Source organism: Canis lupus, chromosome 6, assembly GCF_003254725.2.
Source record: "Canis lupus dingo isolate Sandy chromosome 6, ASM325472v2, whole genome shotgun sequence".
NCBI classification, from domain to species: Eukaryota; Metazoa; Chordata; class Mammalia; order Carnivora; family Canidae; genus Canis; species Canis lupus.
Window position 1 is genome coordinate 34688397 of NC_064248.1, and position 22853 is coordinate 34711249.

Here is a 22853-nt window from a genome sequence, read left to right on the forward strand (position 1 = left end):
ACCTCAAAGATGCCTGCCTCTATTGGGGCGGGTGGAGGGAATGAGCAACCATGAGACCCAGATTAAGCCAGAAAACACCACAGACCTTGCATTCACTCTCTCAAGACTTGATTTAATGAGTTGAGGAAATACTTTGTCTCCACAATAAAAGCAGAATCTCAAGTTTCGTAAAAGGGATGCAAAGTGGCTAATGGACTGGGAGAAATTGGTTGTAGCTGAAAGCGCATTTCAAAAGTACATTTTGTTTATATTAAAATCTCATTTGAGTATCAGTTCAAGGAAAAGCTGCTAACAGGGCAAGTTTAATATGACTAACTCTCACACAACCTCAGAACATTCCATTTCCATCCACCCAAGAGATATAATTTTAAAAGCATCTTAACACCACTAATATGGCAAGATGCTACTAATACCATACAAATTATAACAAGAAGACACAAACACCATCCTGAATATTTGCTGAGGAACTTAGTAGCAAATTTGATCCTTGTACTAATATGATGATAGGTTGCAAATATTTGCATTCCACTGCACCATCTCCCCATTAGTCGGTGTTTATGATGTTACAAATGGCACAGTTAGTCACAGATTAGTTAATCTTTGAGATCATGCACCCTCGATGCTAACAAAGGAGCTGGGGCTTTGCTGCCTTACATGAGCCTAAAATTCTCATTTGGGGACACCTGGGTGGCTCAGCGGTTGAGCATCTGCGGTTGAGCATCTGGCCTTTGGCTCAGGGTGTGATCCGGGGGTCCTGGTATCGAGTCCCACATCTGGCTTCTTGCAGGGGGCCTGCTTCTCCCTAGGCCTGTATCTCTGCCTCTCTCTCTCTCTCTCTCTGGATCATGAATAAATAAATAAATAAAATCTTTAAAAAAATAAAAATAAAATTCTCACTTGGGTTCCTTAAGAAAATTCATCATAAAACTCATTGCAGTTTGCAAGACAGCATTGACTTCGGTCAGTTAAACGCAGGGATCACCTGTATCTTTTGAAGCTACTGAGTTGACAGTACCTTGCCCTCCAACACCAAGACTTCTTCCTGTACTATGTGAACGAGGACTAGCCTCACTAAAGTGCTATGTGTGCTGCCAGTATGCTCCTCGCTCAGAGGAATAATTTCCCCAGAGCTAACACTCCACAGGCATTGAAGAGATTTCTGGGCAGAAAATTATAGGTGTATCAAGAGAAGTCTGTGCAAGGAAAACCTCTGGGGTCTTATCCACTAAATGGCCCTGTTCCATGAAATCAGATGGATGACTTGCTCACCCCTCCCACCCACACCTACTAGCAGTGCACACTTCCAAACTGTTCTAGAAACGCAATGTTTGAAAATTGTTAGACTGTACGTGTTTAAGACAACAACCTGCAGCCTGTTCTCTGGTCTCAAGAGACGCGACACTACTAAAGCTGTACAAGAAACTATGTCATTATCCCCAGGGCTCACAAGAGCTATGCAGGTGGGCATATCGACCACGACACTGGAATGGGAATTCAAAGTGGTAAACCCATAATATATATAAACTGTTACAAGTGATTATCTTGGTTGGCAATGAGAAAGTGGCATTTAAAACTGTTTATTCTTTCTCTGGGTTGTTACTTCTGAAAGCATTTGAAGGAATTCAAATATATGCGAGGGAGTCACAAAGTTGATGCAATTGAGTGAAGCCAGAGGACTACGTGACATAGGTTTTACATATTAAACATCTGAAAATATTCTACATCTACACACACAAAAAAAAAATAAAAGGTATTTTATTTATTTATTATAGCCCGTGTGACTCATCCTGGTTTTTTATTTTCCTATTTTAAACAAAGAGTTGAGTAAAAGCAATTTTTTTTCTTTTCCCTTAGCTATCTACAAAGAAAAGAAGAGGAAAACACAATAGAATAAATAGCAACTGGCAAACTGTAGTTTGAACATCATCTGAATAAGCAAGTTATTCATTTTTTAAGATTCTATTTTATTTTTTTTAAGATTTTATTTTATTTTTTTAAGATTTTATTTATTTATTCATGAGAGACACACAGAGAGAGAGAGAGAGAGAGAAAGAGGCAGAAACACAGGCAGAGGCAGAAGAAGGCTCCATGCAGGGAGCCCAGCATGGGACTCGATCCCGGGTCTCCAGGATCACGCCCTGGGCTGAAGGCGGTGCTAAACCGCTGAGCCACCCAGGCTGCCCTAAAGATTTTATTTTTTAAGTAATCTCTGTAGCCAATATCAGGCTTGAACTCACACCCTGAGATCAAGAGCCACATGCTCCACTGACTGAGCTCCCTAGGTGCCCCAATAGTTACTCACTATTATTTCCATGTAGGAATACAAGCCCCAAATTTCTCAGATTTTTATTTGCTTTTAAAGAAAATTTTGGTCTTTTAAAGAGAAGTCAGAAATTGGGATATTTGTATGAACACACAGTTTTCTAAATATTGGCAACTTTTTATTTTTGGCAATCATCATGCATGCTAAAGCATTGTCTCAAAGTGACACAACTGCCAAAAGTTTTCCACACACAACTCTTTACTAGGGTTCTCATTGGCAACCTGTCAGTGCTCTATAAAAAAAGTGTTAACTAGGGATGCCTGGGTGGCTCAGTGGTTGAGCATCTGCCTTCAACTCAGGTCGTGATCCTGGGGTCCAGGATTGAGTCCGCATTGGGCTCCCCGCAGGGATGTTTCTCCCTCTGCCTATGTCTCTGCCTCTCTCTCTCTGAATTGCTCAGGAATAAATAAATAAAATATTTTTAAAAAGTGTTAACTAAAATTACTGTCAGCTTTTAAAGATTTTGGTCATCAGCAAGCAATGAAGCACATTTACTGTTTATACGTCCAGGAGAGGGGTTATGTTAGAAACTGTTCCCACTATATTGACATCCCCACCCCTACTCCCTATATAGGCAATTATCACTACTTATAAGGCAGAACAAGGCTATCAGTGGAGAGATCAACCCCATTAGTTTCAGCCCCATTAGTGATGTGCTTCCAATAATGCTGCAACTGTATCTTGCCCACCATACAGTTTGCCCTATGTTCCCTCTGCACTTTAGTGAGTCTCTTTGCCTCTTGTCTTTTTCTTTAACACTTTGACTTCCCTTTGATGCTGCTCTCAATGAGTCCTTCACCCACCTCTCCTTCTTCTCATCATTTCTAATTGCAGAATTTTGTACAATGTTTCACTGGGAAATGAACTTTATGAGCCTTAGTCACCTGTACCCAGTTACAGAGAGGAGACTTTGCACAACAGACAAATAGAGATCTTCTTTCCGAAAGCAGATGCCTCCTGTGTATTGTTGGTTTTGAGTAGTTTCTTTACAATGTCCCTAGGCAGGAGATTTGTTTATATTTAGGCTGCTTCTTTCTTCCTATACTCTTAGGATTATGAGTTGATGTTTTCACCAAATTTGGCAGTTTTTTTTTTTTGGATGTTACTTCTTCAAATATTTTTTTGGTCTCATTTTCTATCTCTCCTCTCCATTTGGAACCCTGATGGTATGTATCTAAATGTTTGATATTTCCTACAGATCTCTGAGGCTTTGTTCAATTCTTTTTCAACATTTTTGTTTTCTTCCCACTGTTACTTAGTTCTACTTTTCTATTTTATCTTAGAGTTTACTGACTTCTTTATTTAGCATTTTACAAACTTCTGTTTACATTTCAGGTAATATACATCTCAGTTTTCAAATCTCAATTTAGTTCATAATTTTCATTTTACTATTGGGATTTCCCATCTATGAACTTATTGGGTCCATCTTTTTCTTTATGTTCTTCAATAGTTATAATAGTTATTTTTAAAACAACTTGTCTACAAATTCTAATGTTCGAATTCACTTAGTAGTGTCTTTCAAGTGACTTTTTTGCCCCTTCTAATTAGTGGCCAACAAACATTTTCTTAAAGAGCTAGAAAATAAATATTTTAGTTTTTGTGGGCTACTTGGTCTCTATTAAACCTACTCAACTGTGCCGCTATAGCAGAAAAGTAGCCACTGCCATATGTAAATCAATAAGAATGGCTGTATTCCGATGAAACTTTATTTTCAAAAGCAGGTGGTTGTCCCACAGGCTGTAGTTAACCAGTCCCTGACTTAGATTATTATTAACATTTTTTTTCCTCTTTTACACATGTCTAGCTTTGTTTTGTGTGTGTGTGTGTGTGTGTGTGTGTGTGTGTGTGTTTTGGTTTGTGGGGATTTTATTTTATTTTATTTTATTTTATTTTATTTTATTTTATTTTATTTTATTTATTTATGATAGTCACAGAGAGAGAGAGAGAGAGAGAGAGAGGCAGAGACATAGGCAGAGGGAGAAGCAGGCTCCATGCACCAGGAGCCCAACGTGGGATTCGATCCTGGGTCTCCAGGATCGCGCCCTGGGCCAAAGGCAGGCGCCAAACCACTGCGCCACCCAGGGATCCCGGTTTGTGGGGATTTTAATCGACACATTTTAGTGGGTCTGAATTATGTTTTCTTCCTTTAAATGATATTTGAGTCTTGTTCTAGAAGCACCTAAATAATTGGCAGATGCTCTTGGCCCCATCAGGCTAATTTTTGTGCTTGGTCACAGCAAGTCTATTTTGGATATGTCCTCCCAAAGCATGGCCTTGACTATAGGGAAGGGATTGGCTAACATCTTCTAAAAAGGGCCAGATAATTAAAAAAAATAAGCTTTGAATGTGACATATGATCTTAGTCACATATTTTTGTTTTTTTTAACCCTTTAAAATATTTTTAAAATAGTCTTAGATCATGGGCTACACAAAACCAGTCCATAGGCTACATTTGACCTGTGAGGAATAGTTTTCTGACCCCTGCTATAAGACATGATCCTTACCCCCAATGTGTGATCTTTCTAGTCTTGGCTGAACGCTCACAACATTCAATATCTCCATCTAGGTCTCAGTATCACAGCTTTTCCTCTCTACTAAGACTCATGTAGTCTGACCCTGTATGTATCGGGGTATGGAGACTTCTGCCTCCAACAAAGCCCCCTCCACTATTCTGCTCCACAAATTCCAGCCCCCCCACCCTTATAATCCTCAAATCCTGTGCTCTCTATTTTTAGCTCAATGAAGCTTCTGCTCTCTACTTGAGCTCCACCTCTCTGCAGCTATGGCTGAGGTACTTCCCCCAGGCATAGAGCTAAGTAAAGTGTCACTTTCATCTCACACACTTCTCATTCTCTCAAGGATCATAACTCTATGCTAAAACTTGTGTTTCATATATTTTGCCTAGTTGTAAAGTTTATAGAAAAAATTGTTGGGGTATCTGGGTGGCTCAGTGGTTGAGTATCTGCCTTTGGTTCAGGGTATGATCCCAGAATCCTGGGATCGAGTCCTGCATCAGGCTCCCCACAGTCTCCCTTTCAAAATCTTTCAAGAAAAAAAAAGAAAGAAAAAGAAAAAAGAAAAAAATTCTATGGACAAGAGTATAGGATCCCCTGATGAATGGTGATATCTACCTCTAGAGCAGCTCTCTGGGATACAGGTTATCATTTGGGTCTATTGTGCCATTGGTGCATAGGCTGTTTCCTTTCAGTGTGCTAAAAAAAGAGAATGTTCATCTAGTATTTTCAAGTATTTAGTTAGTCCCTGCTAGGTGTTACAGGTCCTAGAGAATAGAGCAATGAGCAAGATGAGCATTGTCCCAGCTCTAGGGGATTGCAATATAAAGGAAGTGGGAAGGTAGAGCAGAGAGACCACAAACAAGTAAACAAGTAAATAAACTAGGTAATCACAGATTGTGGGTAAATATAATGAAGGTCATAAGCATGGTGACAAAATAAAAAGTATGAGTGGCATTAATTATGCTTTGAAAAGTCATTCTGGCCCAGAAGAGTGAGTCGAATATTGAGTGATCATAATTTATTGTCAAACCAGACTTTACTAGGAAGAATGTAAGTGCTATTCACAATTACACCAGGACAATAGCTGAACTGTGACTGTTCCAGGCAAGCCAGGATATGTGTTCACTCTAAAAGGGAACAAGAGCTGGAAAACAGGTAAAATTGTTTAAAGTTGCCGGGATAATCAAAATAAGAGGTCATGGTGGCCTCAACTATGCTTGTGAGAGTGGGTTTAAAGAGGAATTGACAAATTTGAGAGTTATTATGGATTTCAAATCTGGAGATAAAGAAGATGCAGGAGTCACAGGTGACACTCTAGTTTCTGGCCCCAGCAAATGACTTGGGAGCTGTTACAAAGAGATAGAACAAGCAAGGAAGACCAGATTAATGGGTGTGTGTGGAGAGGGGAGATGATGAATGTGGATTTAAGCATATTGAATTTAATATGCTTAAGTATTATTTAAGTTGAAATATACATTAGCCTCTTGGGTATCAAGACCTAGAGAGCTCAGACAAGATTTCAAAGTTGAGGGGGAAATAATCTTTAGAGACCTGTCCTAGCACCTGCAACTAGAAGGGACTAAGCTCTCATATCTCATTTCTTACCTACTGAACAGCATTTTCTTCTACCTTGCATTATCATTACTTATGTCTACATTCCTTTTTTAAATATTTTATTTATTTAATCAGGAGAGACACACAGAGAGCGGCAGAAACACAGTAGAGGGAGAAGTAGGCTCCCTGTGGGGAGCCTAATGCAGGACCCTATCCCAGGATCCTGGGATCCTGACCTGAGCTGAAGGCAGATGCACAACCACTGAGCCACCCACATGCCTCTTATGTCTACATTTCACACATAGCAGGCTACATAGCCTTTAAAGGCAAGGTATTTTCCTTTAAGGTAAGATATCAATACTTGTTTTGCCTTAAAAGTAAGATATCTATTTTCCTGGAATATAGTAGATGCTCAATACAAGGTTTTAGAATAATATAATTCATCTATGATGCCAAAGAATAAGCACTTCTCAAGATGGAAGCTTTAGCTTTGTTTCTGAAGAATCTATGATGGTCTCAGATGAAATTCACATTTTTCACTCTTGGGGAAAAGATGTACTGATGAAGGGCCATCCTGTTTATCAGGAATTCATTTCCCTTAATGGAAAATGTTGCCAGAGGGAAAAAAAAAATGACACCATGCCACTCTGGGCAAACTGCATGCACTAAGGATGTTCCAAATACCAAGCCGAGTCCTGCTCACTGGTTCATGATACCATCCCCACCCCTCCCCCACCAACGACCATCTTCCTGGCTCTGGTTTCTTGCCAACCTTAATCGCTGGATGTCTATAGAGTTAGGTTCCAATTTCTGTATCTACACTACCTGGGGGTAGGGGTGGGGGAGCAGGGCTGTGTGTGGAAATGGCTAAACCTCAAATCTTTAGTTTGAGGCATCTTTGGGGAAATATTCTGGGCATGATGCTCTTGGCTATTTAGAAAATTATGTTTCCTAGGGCTGTGCTCCCAAATCACTTTATGCAAAGGGAGATGGCTCTGCTTTAGAATATTTAGGAGCAAATAAGCAAAACCAGGTTAATCAAAACCACTTAAACGTTAACTCAGCTATCTTGAAAAGCATTCTATGTTTAATTCAGACATCTATAAAAACATGCCTTTGGCTTTAATATGTCAAACCATATATGCAATCAAGATCAAGAGTATACAACCACTGAAAATAACTATAAAAATTGCCAAAAATATTTAAATCTCTAAGTTGTTATCAGCAGAATATTTTGTGAGTGTGCATATCTTTGCATGCACATGCTGCATTTTAGGCAGACGGGCTTTCAGAAATCATGACCCCATGCTTTCTACCCAGGAAGCTTTCTATATTCTTAGAAGCAACCTGTAAACTAGAAATTACATTGGAGCAAATATAAATGTGCACAGCATAGCAGCAATGCATTGGTCTCCTCACATGTGTGCAGGACATTGTCATGTCAAAATCAAATGTCCCAATTACCCTGTCAGTTCAACACAAGTTTTCCAACTGTTGGGAAATGCAATATGAGTGAAAGATCAATCTGCAGCTCCTTTCAAATCTATTCAATAATCCACAACTTCCCTCAAGAAGAGCAGTGATGTATTATAAAAAGAAAAGAAGAAGGAGGAGGAGGAATTGGAGGAGGAGGAGGAGAATGGACAAAATAATGATCACATAAGGGCCAGTGTGATAGAAAATCTACTACTCAGAATACCTTCCTTGATGGAATAATTAAGCTACGGTGTCTCTCAGTATGGTGATGGTAGTATTTCCGTATGCATCCATCAAATGGGTAAAATTCAAGTGCAAATACTATGTTCGAGAGATGATCTAAGGAAGCACCAGTAGGGGAATACAGGTAAGACGTGGAATGGAAGAAAGCCAATAAGGGATGTTAACATGCAAGTGACCACTATGGAAAACTGGTGCTAGCCCCATTATGGAACTCTAGGCAGTGATCTAGAACATATAGAGTTTCTCTACCCTAGGGGTAAGGAAACCAGGGCACAGATCCGTCAAATCCCTGTCCTTCCTGAGTTGAGTTTTTGTTCCAAGATTCTGGCCTGCCTTGTTCATGAGTGCACTGCATCTGTAGCCAGAAAAACAGCCTCTATGATGAGGTTCATCAGTGTTTTCAGTAAGCCATCTTTGGCACATGGAGATGAGTGATGAGAAGAAATATCAGTGCTCTGAAAGCATCTGTGATAGGCATTCCCAGGAGTCTTTAGAATCATTCATTTACTCATTTATTCCTGTTTCATTCAACACTGAGGTAACATATATAAACGATTATTGTTTACATAATTTTTTACATTTTAATTCCCTACTTCATATACTTTGTGAGTAGAAATCAACAGAACAATAAATAATAAAACAATATCACCGAGTCAGTACTCTTAAAGACAGACATTCCTATAGTACTCCATTTGTTACCACTGGACTTAAATGGGAAAGAATCAAATGCCAATAGGAAATGTGGATGAAGGGACACCTCAGTGGTTCAGTGGTTGAGTGTCTGCCTTTGGCTCAAGTTGTGATCCTGGGATCCTTGGATCAAGTCCCACATTAGGCTCCTCTCAGGGAGCCTGCTTCTCCCTCTGCCTGTGTCTCTGCCTCTCTCTGTGTGTCTCTCACGAATAAATAAAATCTTAAAAAAAAAAAAAAGGAACTGTGGAAGAAGTTCAAAAGGCAGACATAAGTGTACCATTGACTATCTTGGACTGCCTCAGATGATGGTTCTGCATGCTCTGGCCTCTCACTTTGGAAATTCTGTATGAAAGTGGAAGTGATTTATTCCAGATCACAGAGTAAATGTACGTAGTATGTGAAAGCTCTATAGAATCAGTCCATGTAGAGTAGGGATGGTACACAAAAATAGCGTGACAGGATTTTGGACCATATGATCTTTGCTCACTGGCGTTAGAGCTAAGGGTGTTATGTTACATGGCAAATGGGATTTTGCAGATGGAATTAAGATTATGGGCCTTAAAATAGGGAGATTATCCTGGATTATCTGGATGGACCTAATGTAATCACATGAATGCTTAAAAGCATAAGAGGGATCAGTCAGAGAGATGTCATATAAGAAGTGGCAGAAGAGATTCAACCCATGCAAGGGACTTACTCTGTCATGGCTGGCTTTGAAGATAGAGGAAGAGGGTCATGAGCTAAGGAATATGGTGGTGTCTAGAAGCTGGAAGTGGCCTTTGGCTCACAGTGAGCCAGGAAATGGCTCAGTTGTACAACTACAGAGAATTGAATTCCGCCAATAATCAGATGAGCAAAAAAATAAATTCTCCTGTAGATCTTCCAGAAGAACATAGTCCAGCCAGAACCCTGTCTTTGGCAAATGAGACCCATGTTGGAATTCCAACCTAAAGAAGTATAAAATAATAAATTTGTGTAGTGCAAACTTTTATGATGATTTATTTAGGACAGCAATAGAAGACAATATGAACAATATGAATAGATTTCAATATGAGTACCGGTTCTGATCTGCTCATTTTGGCTGCCTAGAAAATCTCGGTTTAAACTAAATTTGTAGGGCACCCGGGTGGCTCAGTGGTTGAGCATCTGCCTTTGGCTCAGGGTGTGATCCTGGAGTCCTGGGATCGAGTCCCACATGGGGCTCTCTGCATGGAGCCTGCTTCTCCCTCTGCCTGTGTCTCTGCGTCTCTTTCTCCTCTCTCTCTCTCTCTCTCTCTCTCTCTCTCTGCATCTCTAATGAATAAATAAATAAAATATTTTTAAAAAACCAACTATGCATCTCTAATGAATAAATAAATAAAATATTAAAAAAGAAAAAACTACGCTTGCAAGGTCACTTTCTGGGTTTGATGGAAAGGAGCCCTTGATCAGTTGGTAGGGCTAGTCTCAAGAGACATGGGTGGCTGAGGGTGGACACATGAACTCCATCTTTGCCATTCCTGGTGTATATTCTCTATGTGTTTCTTAAGCAATAGAAATATATTCTCTCATAATTCTGGAGGCTAGAAGTCTGAGATAAAGGTGTTGGTGGGTTTGGTTTCTTCTGAAGCATCTTCTCTTGACTTGAAGATGGCCATCTTCCTGTGTGTCTTCACATGGTCCACCCTCTGTGTGGCTGTGTCCTAATCTCCTCTTCTTATAAAAACACCAGCCATATTGGATTATGGCCTCCCGTAAGACCTCAGCTTACCTTGATTACATCTTTAAAGGCCCTATTTCCAAATACTGTCCCACTGAAGTACTGGGAGTTAGGACTTCAATGTATAAATTTTGGGAGACAAAATTCAATCCATAAAACCATGATAATTCAGTATCTCTAGGGTGAGGCTAGATCATCAAAATGTTTTACCAACTAGGTTCAAGGAAATGATACTTTTTATAAAGATTCTAGGTGGTCTTTGGAGGTTTCTCTGAGAGGCATTAAATAAGTGATGTGTGATAATCTCATTCCGACTCTCGTTTATCTATGGGGATCTAAGTGACTCCTTGTGACAGAAAGGAGAACATCTTATTTGTGCAGAGAAGGAAAGGACTCTGATTACCCTGAAACATAAATCTCATTCCCCATGCCTCCCAGGCTCATGATGACTCAAGGAAATGAACAGATGTTGGTAAAACATCTAGCTCTGTGTGTGGCATAAACCTATAGTTTTCTTGCCTTGCTCTGCCAGTACTAAAATGGTGGTGCCAATCCACAGAGGCATTTGGGAATCATTTTGGTAAATATTACCAGAGTTGGCTTTTAGCAAACCGTTAACCAAACGCCTGGCTCTGCAGTTCTCCCAAGTTTAGCATATTTCCTGAGTGTATCAGTAAGGTTTCTTTGATCACAGGCAAAAGGAATGGATTCTGACTAACATCAGCAGAAAAAGAGATCACTAAAAGGACATGAGATAACCCAAGGGAAGGATGGGTAACCAGGCTTAAATGATAAAAAGAGGAGTCAGGGTGGATCAGAGGTCTAGCCCTAGGAACTACTTCCTCACCCAGTGTTACCAGGACATCATCACCAAAATGAATCAACTCCAACTTTCTACTGTATTTGTTTCCCTATTGTGTATCACTCCACTTAACATCTGCTATGGTTTAAAGGTTTGTGCCACCCACCCTCATTCCCTATAGTGAAATCCTAATGCTTACTGTGAGGATATTAGGAGGTGGGGCCTTTGGAGGTGATTAGTTCATGAGGGTGGAGCCCCCATGAATGTGATTAGTGCCCTTATAAAGGAGACACCATGGAGCCCCCTCACTCATTCCACTGTGTGAGGACACCATCAGGCATCCACAAACCAGAAGAGGGCCCTTGCTCAACCAAGCTGTCACCTGGATCTTTGACTTCCAGCCTCCAGAACCATGAGAAGTAAATTCCTTTGTTTATAAGCCTCCTGGTCTGTGGTGTTCCGTGAGAGCAGCCCAAATGGACTACGCCAACATACAAAGTCTGAGAAGAGAGAATCCAATTGGCCTGCTTTGGCCATTTCTGTAGCCCTTGGCTTGATTCATTGTCCCTTCAAGACTGAACAGAGGAGCAAAGAAAATTAACCCCCAAAGGACAATGGAGCACTGGCTACCTCAAAGGAGGAATGTTTGCTGGCTGTGACAACAAACAAGCACTGTCCGCTACACCCGCTTTTTACCTGCACACTTGCAAAGCCTATATATTGGTTCTCTTGGGCCATGAATAAAGAGTGTTGGGGGAAGACTTTGCTGTCTCAATAAAACTTGCCTTCTTCTGCCCCCAAGTAGATGAAACTACAGAGGACTTATTTATCTGCTTCTTGGTCCATTCCCTCTCTCTACCAAGTGTATCTTATTTTTCCTGGAATGATATTTAGATATCAGAAGAGCAGAGCAGCAAGCAAGTCCTCGCTGAGGCATCAGTCATAGGAATGAGGAGCAGCTATGACAAATTGAAATGTCAGCATTATTAGCAATTTTGCTGGAAGCTGTTTGATACTGATTTAATAATAAAACAAGAAGTGGGGCAGATTTGCTCTGGAAAAGGGGATGATAACAGGGATAATGGGCTAAAATTAAAGAGAGCGACTATTCGACCAAGTGTCCTAAATGTGATAACTTTAGAATCTTCCCCAAAGAAGGTGCTGAAATGCCTGCGGGGACTCAAAGGAGGGCAGATATTTAACGTGCATATGAGTTACAGGATTCTGCCCCAAAGACACAGGGAAATGGCCACCTGCACATTTCCTTACTTAACCGCATCTCACAACAAGGTTGGGGAAATCGAAATCTGTAACTAGTTGGCTGACTTCTTGATCCATTTCCCTCTGTGCTCATCAATTAATGGCCTTGCAAATACTGGGGAGCATGGGGGATCTGTAAGGAAGAGTGTGGAATGCAAGGTATTGTAAAGACAATGTTCTTTTTAAAAACTTACGTATTTATGAGTTTCTCCATTTAATAGTGAGCTGCTGCTGGAGATTCTTCTGCAGTTACTATAAGTAGTGAGTTTACTCTGGGATAAATTCCCTTTGGTTGGAGAAAATCACTAAGATGAGATCATTACTTATATAAGATTAAAGCAAGCATTGATTAGTTTTTTTCGTGTGTGTGTGTGTGTGTGTGTGCGTGTATGTGTGCGTGAGCACATGGACATATGTGTAGAACTTGCAAAAAAGTGGTTAGGGATGCTAATGGTGGAGATCTAAGTATCTTGAGGGCCCACTCCCAAGTTCTCATGCACACTGGACTTCTGTTATCTTCTTGAGCATTCAGCAAACCTTTGTTAATCACTGAAGTCTGACTTTAGCTGAGTATTTGGGATGTTAAAATAGAGGGTAAGGTTTAAATTTCCAGAGAACTGGTTCTGAAGACAAAATAATCTAGACAAGCAAGTTACTAGACATTTCTTTGGAAAAGAGAGTATTCTGAAGCCACTGAACAATAGTGTGCAGAGGACAAGTGCCAGGATGTACATGTGGAAAAGGTTACCCTGGTTGGGGAGTTCTGGAAATTACTTGTTGAGGATATTTTGGGAGAAAAAGGATAAATTTATTTTTCCTGAGAAAAAGGATACATTTATTCTTCCATTCTAGGCTGAGCGGATTCTGAGCCATGAGGGTTGGCACATAAAAAATAAGCCTACTTTTACTTTATGTTTCAAGCCCTGTGTCAGCTGTCCATACTTTAGAAGTCATCTCATTTGGGATGGGGATAGGTGGTTTTTTGTTGGAAGCCTGTCAAAACAAGAACTCACTTTTAGTGATAGAGAGGTTTCTTACAAATTGTGTTTAATGTCAAATACATTAATGTGCATCAAGTTGTTGATCTTTGATGTGAATCTGAGGTGTCTTCCTTGAGTGATTTCTGTTAATTGAAATTCCTCACTATCACCCACAGAAAACCTCATCCACATTTCATGGGCTCCAGGAAGGATCAGCCTAATATAGACCAGGGGCCAAGTTGGGCCCACCACTTGTTTTTGTAAATAAAGTTTTATTGGAACACAGCCTCACTCATTCATCGTGTCAGAAGGGGCCTTAGCGCTATAATGGCAGTGTTGAATGATTGCAACAGAGACCATATGGCCCATGAAGCCTAACGTAGCCATGATTAGGCCCTTTAAGGGAAAAGTTTGCTTTATAGGAAAAGTCTGACCTATACTATCAGTTCTGGTTTTGTTTAAAGTGTGCTAAAAATTCCAAGACACATTGGGAAGAATTTGACTGCAGAATCTGTAGATTTCTGAGTGTTCTTTTTCCACTAACATTTTACAGTCCTCTTGCAGCTAATCAAAATAATTGTTGAGGCTTGCTCTCATAGAATGTTTCCAAAGCATTAACTTAGTTTTCATAGAAACAGCTCTTTTTCTTACTGCACTCATTTTTCATCAGTTTACACAATATTCTACTAAATAATGTAATTACAATAACAAGTGCAGCTGGCAGAAGCAGGTCTGGGAATAAATACAACTGACTCTTGGCAAGCAGACACCTCAATGAGTAGAGAGAAAGGTAAGATTGTACAAAACAGCTACTTCACAGAATGCTATGGGCATGCATCAGGATGCTTTACAAAGGGACGGGACTGGGAGTGTTAATTTGGTAAGTTTGATAAGTGGATGTCTATCGGGTAAGCTGCTTCCATCCATGTGCTTTTATATAACATCTTTCATTTCAGGCATTTGTCAACTTCACATGTACAATTTTGTCACAGTTATTTGACAACTTCCTATCTTCTTTGCTAGCCTGTAAGGTACAGGAAGATGGGAATGTGTAGGTTTTGGTATATCCCCACTACCCAGCACTGTGTTTGGCATATGATTCACGCTCAGAGAATAGTTCTTGAACAAATAACGGAATGGAAGCAGGTACTCTGCAGTCAGAAATCATGAATGCTGTAAGGTTTCACCCAGTAGCTTACATTCCCTTCCCTGTTGCTCAAACAGCCCCTGAGGATGGGTTCGACTTTAGGAAGGGGGTAGGGGCAGGGAGGCAGGGGAAAGGTGTCTCTGATTCTGATGGCTCACTTAAGGCAGCTGAGAAGTTTCATTATCTGATGCCCGGATGAAGGCAATGGGTGTAAGCCAAGATGATCATTAGCAATTTGCATTCTGCAATCCACATCACTCTTGTATCTAGCAGAAATGAGAAACTTGCTTCTAACTGGCAAATTAAATATTGATAATGCAGATCTGCTCGACACCATCTTTCACAAGGCTGGCACTGTAATTTCGATGTTTCTGAAACTTCGGTCATTTGCATTCCAACGTCACAATTTTTGTCATAACTGCAGGCACTCTGTAACATTATGTAGTTAATATTTGTCTTCCAAGCCACTCATTTTTAACCTAAATAGATGTATTTGCCAAGGAAACTTTGTGTTGCCTGTGTAATTGGAAAGCCAAGATCAGTAGTCATGAATAAGAGTTAATGGGAAGAAAATAAACCCATTCATACCTAACAATTATTAAGAACTTCTTCCATACTATACGGTGTTCTAAGAAGCTCATATGAATTCGTTGCTTTAATCTTTGTTTGCAGGGGCACACATATACACAGACATATGACTTAGAGAAATATGCAATTATCTCCATTATACAGAGGAGGCATTCGGAGTACAGAGGATTTCAGTAACCTGCACAAGTAGTAAATTACAGTCTAGATTTTTATCTCGGCAGGGCCTAGCTCCAGGCCCCTCATATTTAACTACTATATTTTGCAAACAATGTTTTTAAAGTCTAGATAGATGCATTGGCTGGTGCAAGCTCCAAGCCTTAGGCACTCTCCCTTTCCATTAAAAACAGGGTTGAGGACCAGTGAGAGACTTGTCAAAAATTCCGTAGTTTAAACTGAGAGTTTCTCATTGACATAAAAAGGATTGAGAGAGAATTGAAAAAGGAATCACTCTCTGAATAGTTCCCCCTTTCTTATTGATAGATGTTTACCACCTGAAAGCTATAGGGCAGGTGTCTTACGCTTTGCAAAATGCTGAGCTGGACACTGGGTGTAGCACACCTGCTTCCCAGAATCCTTTGCCAGGCTCTGATCTCCGAGTTTAGAGAGTGCAGCAGACATCCTTGGGGACATTTACTCAGCTGGCGATGACTCTCTCCCTGATGATGAAGTCCTCCTCAATAGTTGGCCCTGGGTAATGAGGTTTATTTATCCTGCTTTCCCGGACATCACAGATTGGACCAGAGTGAACAACTGAGCTAGACTGGGCCAATCAGATGCCTTTTCCAGGAATTTGTAATCAGGAGGCATTAACAGTCCCCATACCTACAGGAACCTCCAGCATAAATCTTAGGGGCTGAAAGGTGCCACAAGCTTAATAAAAAAAGGTAGAGATTTTTTTTCAAAAGAAAATTCCAGAGTGGGCCCACAAGGAGAAATCAAGATGAGAGAGGAGAAAGAACTGCCTGAGTTCTGACAGCTTTCTGATTCTAAGCTCCTTGGGAGGCCTGGTTGTATGCCTTTTCTGCTTAGGCTAGCCTGAATCAGTCCTTATTATTTGCTTAGCTAAGTGAGAGGCAGTCTTCTTCTAAATATACCACCATGCCGTCAACTATGGAACCTGTCCTTTCAATGGCTTTTTGTTTTTAAATGGGGGGGGGGGGGGGGAGGTTAAGTGGGAAGAGATATGCCCTGAATGTCTGTATTCTCTGTCTGGTATTCCTAGTAGGAAGAGGAATGAGAGAATCATTGGGAAGAACACTTTATCAACAATAGCTAATACTGCTGATTATGAGGTGCACATTTTTTGAAGTGCTTTATATAAGGCATTTCATCCAATCAACAATCCAATGAGAATGTATCCCCATCTTGCACACAGGGACACTGAAGCTTTGAGAAAGTAGGGCAAATTTAGATCTGAGATATGAACCTAAGTCTCTATGACTAGAGCTCCTGAGCATGCCTCACCACCCCTCATACCATGCTGACTCCCATGGTATCCATTTGCTGTATTGCTGATAAAGATTTTGGTCTATGAACAAATACTGACCCACCTTGGAGCCAAGCCTTTGCCTGCTTAGTAGCATTCTAACCAAATGTGTTAAACAGTCTCTAAACCAACAGCTGATACTCATAGCACAAAAGGTCCCTTTGTAACCAAATACTTTATACGAATGCTAACAAACATGATCATTTGATCCCCTGCCCTCTATTCATAATTTCACATAATTTCTCTCTTAGTTGGTTATTTGTCCCTTTGTCATTCCAGATGCCAGAAAAGGTAAACGTTTGTGGTTGGGTTATGGTAAATGTACACCTCGCACTACCCGCTCTGTTGGCTTCATTCACCAGTAATACTGGGACAAGTTGGTAAATACAGCCCATAGAGTCAGGAGCACTTAATGTACAGATCTCATGGTGAGCTCTTGTGGATCAACCTCCCAACAGGACCCTGTGACAATCTGAAAGGTTAAGTCCAGAGGAAGGCTCAGTCAAGACTCGGGATGGAGGAGTCCACAGGTTTATTGTTCTGTAGTTAGCTCATTGGGAACATGAGTTGCTTCTGAAAAGGGCAGATCACCAGTCAGGAGTAAGTGGATGATGCTCTTCTCTTGGGAAGAGTAGAGTCTAAGAAGCTCACAGACAGTATCTCTGGGGCTGAGCTGGGTGCTGGGGTGAGGTACGATGCCAGTACCTGATGCTGAGGGGAAATGAATAAAGACTGCATCCGGGCTTGTTCCAAAGAACATAAGGCAAAATACAGAGGGAGGGCCAAGCTGGCTAGGAAAGGTAGAATGTGGAGGTGCGATCTGTGAGAAGTTGGCAGAGAAAGCATCTATTAAATTACATAAGCCAGAGTTCAGGTACTTGCTGGGGCTGTAGATGTGGCTCCCATGACCATGTGTGTGGGATGAAAGGGAGCACTGAAAGGAGCTGGCCTAAAACCAACACCAAGAGGGACAGGAAGGGCCCATGCAGATTTCTTCTGTGGTGGACTCTATTGGGTAATTCCACCAAAGATACCCACAAATCCTGTTTTTGATCACATTGACAATGGGTCTATCCCCTGGGATGACTCACGGCTGTTGTAGCCAATCGACGAGATCCCAGGACAGTGGGGGTGATTGGCATAGAAAGTGACCAATACAATGAAAGAAAATGTCTACAGAGAAGGCTTCCGGGAATGATTTTTCCTCCAATTAAATGCAGGAGCTCTGAAGAAAAACCTCCCCTTCCCTTTCTTCCCTGATGAGAATGTCACATGAGGAAGGAATGTTTGTCCTTCATCTTGGGAGAAGTAAAGAAAGGCCGAGAGAGACACAGAAATTCCAAACCACTGCACTAACACCAAAAGTCAGCCCTGGCATTGGGAGGTGATGAGGTGTTTTTATACTTTAAATAATGCATGGCTTTTATGTATTTGCAGACTATAACATCCTAACTGGGAGGTGAAAAAAGTTAAAGACTTTTTTCAAGAGTGTTTCTCAGAGTTTACTCTGCATCCAGAAGTATTCTGTGATCAGATGATTTTGCAAAACATTGCATATTGTATCCACATCTCTGTATTTCACTTTTGCACATTAAAGGCTCTGAGAAGTCCTTTGGTTACTAAAACAAACAAACAAAAAGTTGGTCTTTCTTCAACTTTTAAAAAATTAATTAGAGAATTAATTAAATTAGATTATTTGTTTTGGATTTGTAGTATCTTATAGAACATGTACCTCAGAGCCTATTTTGCAAAAAAAAATAATAATAATAATTTAGAATTTATGAGAAAGAGAAAGGAGAGCAGAGGAGCATGTCTGGGACATGCCAGTCCCTACTCAATGCCCACACACAAAATGGAAAGAACAGCTGTATTTTCTACATTATCTGCTGCTTCCGGGTGGCCAAGAAAATGGGATACACCTTACAACTACCCACTTGTATCCCTAAATTCTGACAATGTGTAACAGAATGAATTAATGAAGAAATATGAACTTGACCACATGCCCATGGTCCAGTCATCTAGTATGGCAAATCTGGAAATGTAGCTTGATTGCTGTATTTAAAACATATTTTTGAAAGTGTGGCTGGCAGGCAGGCACTCTTAAATGGTGATGGTAACTAAACATCTCTACTTTTCTCCCACTAGCTCTCTTTCTAAAAAAAAAAAAAAAAAAATGAGATTAAAGAAAATGTATTTCATTGAGATGGCCAAGTATTAGCTTTCCAAATCAGAACTAAATTTCTTTCAGGGATCCTGAAAAATAAAATAAAATTTTTAAAAAGCCATCACCTTAATCGAGAAAGTTCTCTTTCAGGTAGTAGAGGGGCTGAGTACACCCATAAGACAGGAAGACAAGGAGAAGACATAGTAAATATCCATAGATGTCAAAGGCCAAACAGCATAGTAACACTGGGCATCTCCCAGGAAGGGACTAGATGCCCATGATTCAAATGTAAAAGGAAGACTTCACTGCATTCCCTTTGGTATCATTTAAATTTTGAACCATAAATAAATAAATAAACAAACAAACAAACAAATAAATAAATTCAAGCCACAGAAATGTGTATTCCATCGATTTAAATGTGTTTTCTATTGATTCAAAACACAAATTAGTTTACAATATAAAAACAAAAACTATAATAGCAACAACAAACAAAGCACCAGTTCATGATATTAGAGATAATTTTACAAGGGGCTACTGGAGCCACGCGAGGACTAAACTATATGACCCATTATGTCAAACCACTGCTTGAATTTATTCAACAGAGTGGAGAGGGCGCCATTCTTGTTCCTAAACCACATCCCTGTTGACAACGTTCTCATCAACGCAAAATAATAAACGCCTCAAACTGCACACGAGCACTTCATTACCTCCGGAGTCCTTAATTTGCCAGGCAAGTCTCATTTGTAATAGAGATTTCAGCATTATCTTAATTCTGAGGCATTTATCAGGGATCCTGGAGACAAAAGCACCCATTCCTCTTTATCTAGCTCTGACCTAGTTCTGGCCATCGTCCTCATCCAAACAGGAAGAGAAATCTGAAGTTGCAATACATTATTTACCAGGATGAACCAGTAATTCAGACTGCAGGGAAAAGCAATAAGAGAGCTCAGGAAAGCTTAAAACATCTTGAAGGCTATTTCACAAAGGAGTCACAGCTAATGTAGGCACAGGTACTTAGGAGTGAAGTGGGTATAGATGAGAGGTTAACAGAGAGGGCCATGCTGGGAGACCACATAAAATAAATATGCATAAAAGAAGACATCCACAACTCACTTTCTCAGTTCCATGCAATCAGGTTCTGTTTTACACAAGGATTTAACAAACCTGATGCCAACAGCAATTGTAAAATGGAAATAACTCTACAAATCATTGTCATCTCGAGACTGGCATTAAGTAAATGCTCTGAAAAGTTACAAGGCAGTGTATAAATGACATTAGACTGGTTTAATAAATTATTCTGATGCATTAGATCCCTTTGAGCACAATGGTCCCCCAACCCCCAAACCTCACTGTTATGATTTTAAAAGCAGTGGATTCCTCCAGTTTTTATAATAATGTGGAAACACGATTATAAGGCACATTGTCCAGTAAAAATTGCCAACTTCCATCAGTGACATTAAAACTAGGCCAATTATGATTTCAAAGTCATCCATCCAAAACACAAATGCATTTTTAAGAAGTACAATGGGAGGGGGTGGAGACAATCCTGATATTTCTTAAAATACCATATCCGTGCCAAGAAGGATATCAACCGTGATACCATGAAAGCAGAACAATGCCGACCAGCTGCATTTATAAGCAAACCATTCTCCCCTCATCTAGGCAACACTTTTTATACCTAACATACTTGAGCACTGAGAGAGTTTCATTTTTAAGAAGGTAAATAGCATATGAGGTTTTAAAATTCTGTCTCTTTCTTCTGTATACACAAATGCCGCTAAAACTAAAAGGTCTACGGAGGACTTGAATTCTCCTAGAAAATGCCCTTGACATATTAGTAGCTAACCCATCCCAGTTAACAGCAAGAGAGCATTTTAGCCACTCAGCAAACAGCCTGGTATTCACATTAAGAAGGCAGCAAGACATCCTTTTGACCTTTGTTATTACTTAGACCTCATGTTGTACATAAAAAGAGTACAATGATGTCAAACAAATTCCAGAAGAGAAGTATTTATTGCTGAATCTAAATCAAAAAATCCATATCTACTATAATGGCACTTCAAAAGAAGATATACTGTATTTACCAGCTCAATCAATACTAAATTAGCTGGGATAAATATTTTCAACTCTACCAGTCTTAAGATGAAGCCCGCTATTTAGAACCCTGTGTCTTGGGAGAGACAAGGAAATTTTTGCTTATCATACAGAAACGAGAACCAGGAAGTATTTTACCGGCAGGTGCACCTACCCTTAGCTGCTCTCTTTCACAATTCATCTGTTGTCTTGAAACCTACAAAGGAAAGAAAAAGAGGGGGGGAAATCAGCAGGTTCTGCAGAAAAACAACATGAAAGAAAATGGAAAGTTGTTTCTAATCACTCGGCTCAAAGCACACCCAGGATTAATTAATTATGCATTTAATTTTTTTCTTTAGGTCCACATAGCCTGAGCTTCACTTGGATTTTCAGTCGTGTGATCCAGAAGCAAGGCTAGGATGAGCCAGAGTCTTGAAGAGGAAGGAATGAGGAGAGAGATCCCGTAGAGAGCATGGGAGGCAAAATCTGCCCAGGGATGAAGGGTCCCCACAGTGTGAAAATCCATCTTGCCCTGACAGTGCAGGTGCTCTTTGCTAAAGGCCCACCTGAAATGGCTGGGGATAGGCACTGGCCATCACAACACATCTTCTATAATATCGAGGGCCAGTAGTGTCGCCTACACGCCTTGCTAAATGGGCTCCATTTTATGGTCTGGTTCTAATCAGACAGTAGTTAAATCCCCATTTAAATGATCTGGGGAGAATTCTGAGGACAATAGTTATATCAGACAAGGAAACTCAGGTGCATTTGTGATATTTACCATAAACTCAAAAAGAAGGGATTTGTGCTACAGATGCCACGCCTCGATTACCCTTGCCCTACCAAAATGTGCTTCTAAAAATCAAGGATGCTTCTTTAGAGTGACCACATAATGTATTGTCCAAACAGGAAAAATGTACATGAGTTAGAGGAGACGGTGGGGTGGCATTAGTGACTATGCCAGGGACAGCAGATGTGAAGTGGGAGTGACAAGGCAAACTGTGACATATGGCCATTCTCCCTTTGTGGGGACTGGCTCACTCTACCTTCAGGTCAAATAGCTAGGCTAGAATGAAATCTAGGCCTGCATTCACTATGGATTCTGTGTATTTCTTGCATTTTTTTTAACCAATGAAGCAACTCCTGACTCCTCACATCTGACAGTATATTGCAAGTTTTTGAAACTTTCACTAAAGGATAAAAAGGATTAGGAATAGACTTTTGATGTATATTTTATGTATTTTGTATTGAAAGTTTCTACTATCTCCAAAACAAAAACAAGAATCTTTATTTTTGGATATGCTAGAACCCAAAATCTATAATTAGGGGTTTTGCAATGCCCTTTAACCCAGAAATACCATCTCTGAAAATAGCACCTAAGAAAATAAGAGATACAAACAAATGCTTATTTACATGTCAATTAACTACAGCATTATTTGTGAAATTAAAAAAAATTGTAAATACTGTATATGTCCAGTAATGGGAAAATTAAAAGTATATTATAGGGACATTTGGGTGGCTCAGAGGTTGAGCGTCTGCCTTCATTCAGCTCAGCGCATGATCCTGGAGTTCCGGGATCGAGTCCTGCATCAGTCTTCTTGTATGGAGCTTCTCCCTCTGCCTATGTCTCTGCCTCTCTTTCTCTCTCTCTGTCTCTCATGAATAAATAAATAAAATGTTTTTAAAAAATTAAAAAAATAAAAGTAAATTATAGTACACTCATATGATGGCACAACGTGCAGCATTTGGAACCATGGTTTTGAAAAAACAGAAATGGGAAATACTCCAAAGGCACTATTTATTTTTTGAGAAAAGAAGCTACAAAAGCACACAAATGTTATAATTTCTC

General features: G+C 40.1%; 1 protein-coding gene across 16 annotated transcripts in view; it reads right to left on the reverse strand.

Annotated features, from left to right (window-relative positions):
* Positions 1-22853, reverse strand: part of RBFOX1 (RNA binding fox-1 homolog 1) — a 2033116-nt gene that overhangs the window by 561974 nt on the left and 1448289 nt on the right. For 14 of the 16 annotated variants that reach the window (XM_049111427.1, XM_025416573.3, XM_025416572.3 and 11 more), the window contains one exon: positions 21180-21221. The exons of the other annotated variants lie outside the window; for them this stretch is intronic. In XM_049111427.1, coding sequence (XP_048967384.1) covers positions 21180-21221 — 42 coding nt within the window. The remainder of the gene's footprint in view (positions 1-21179; positions 21222-22853) is intronic. 16 annotated transcript variants of the gene reach the window in all.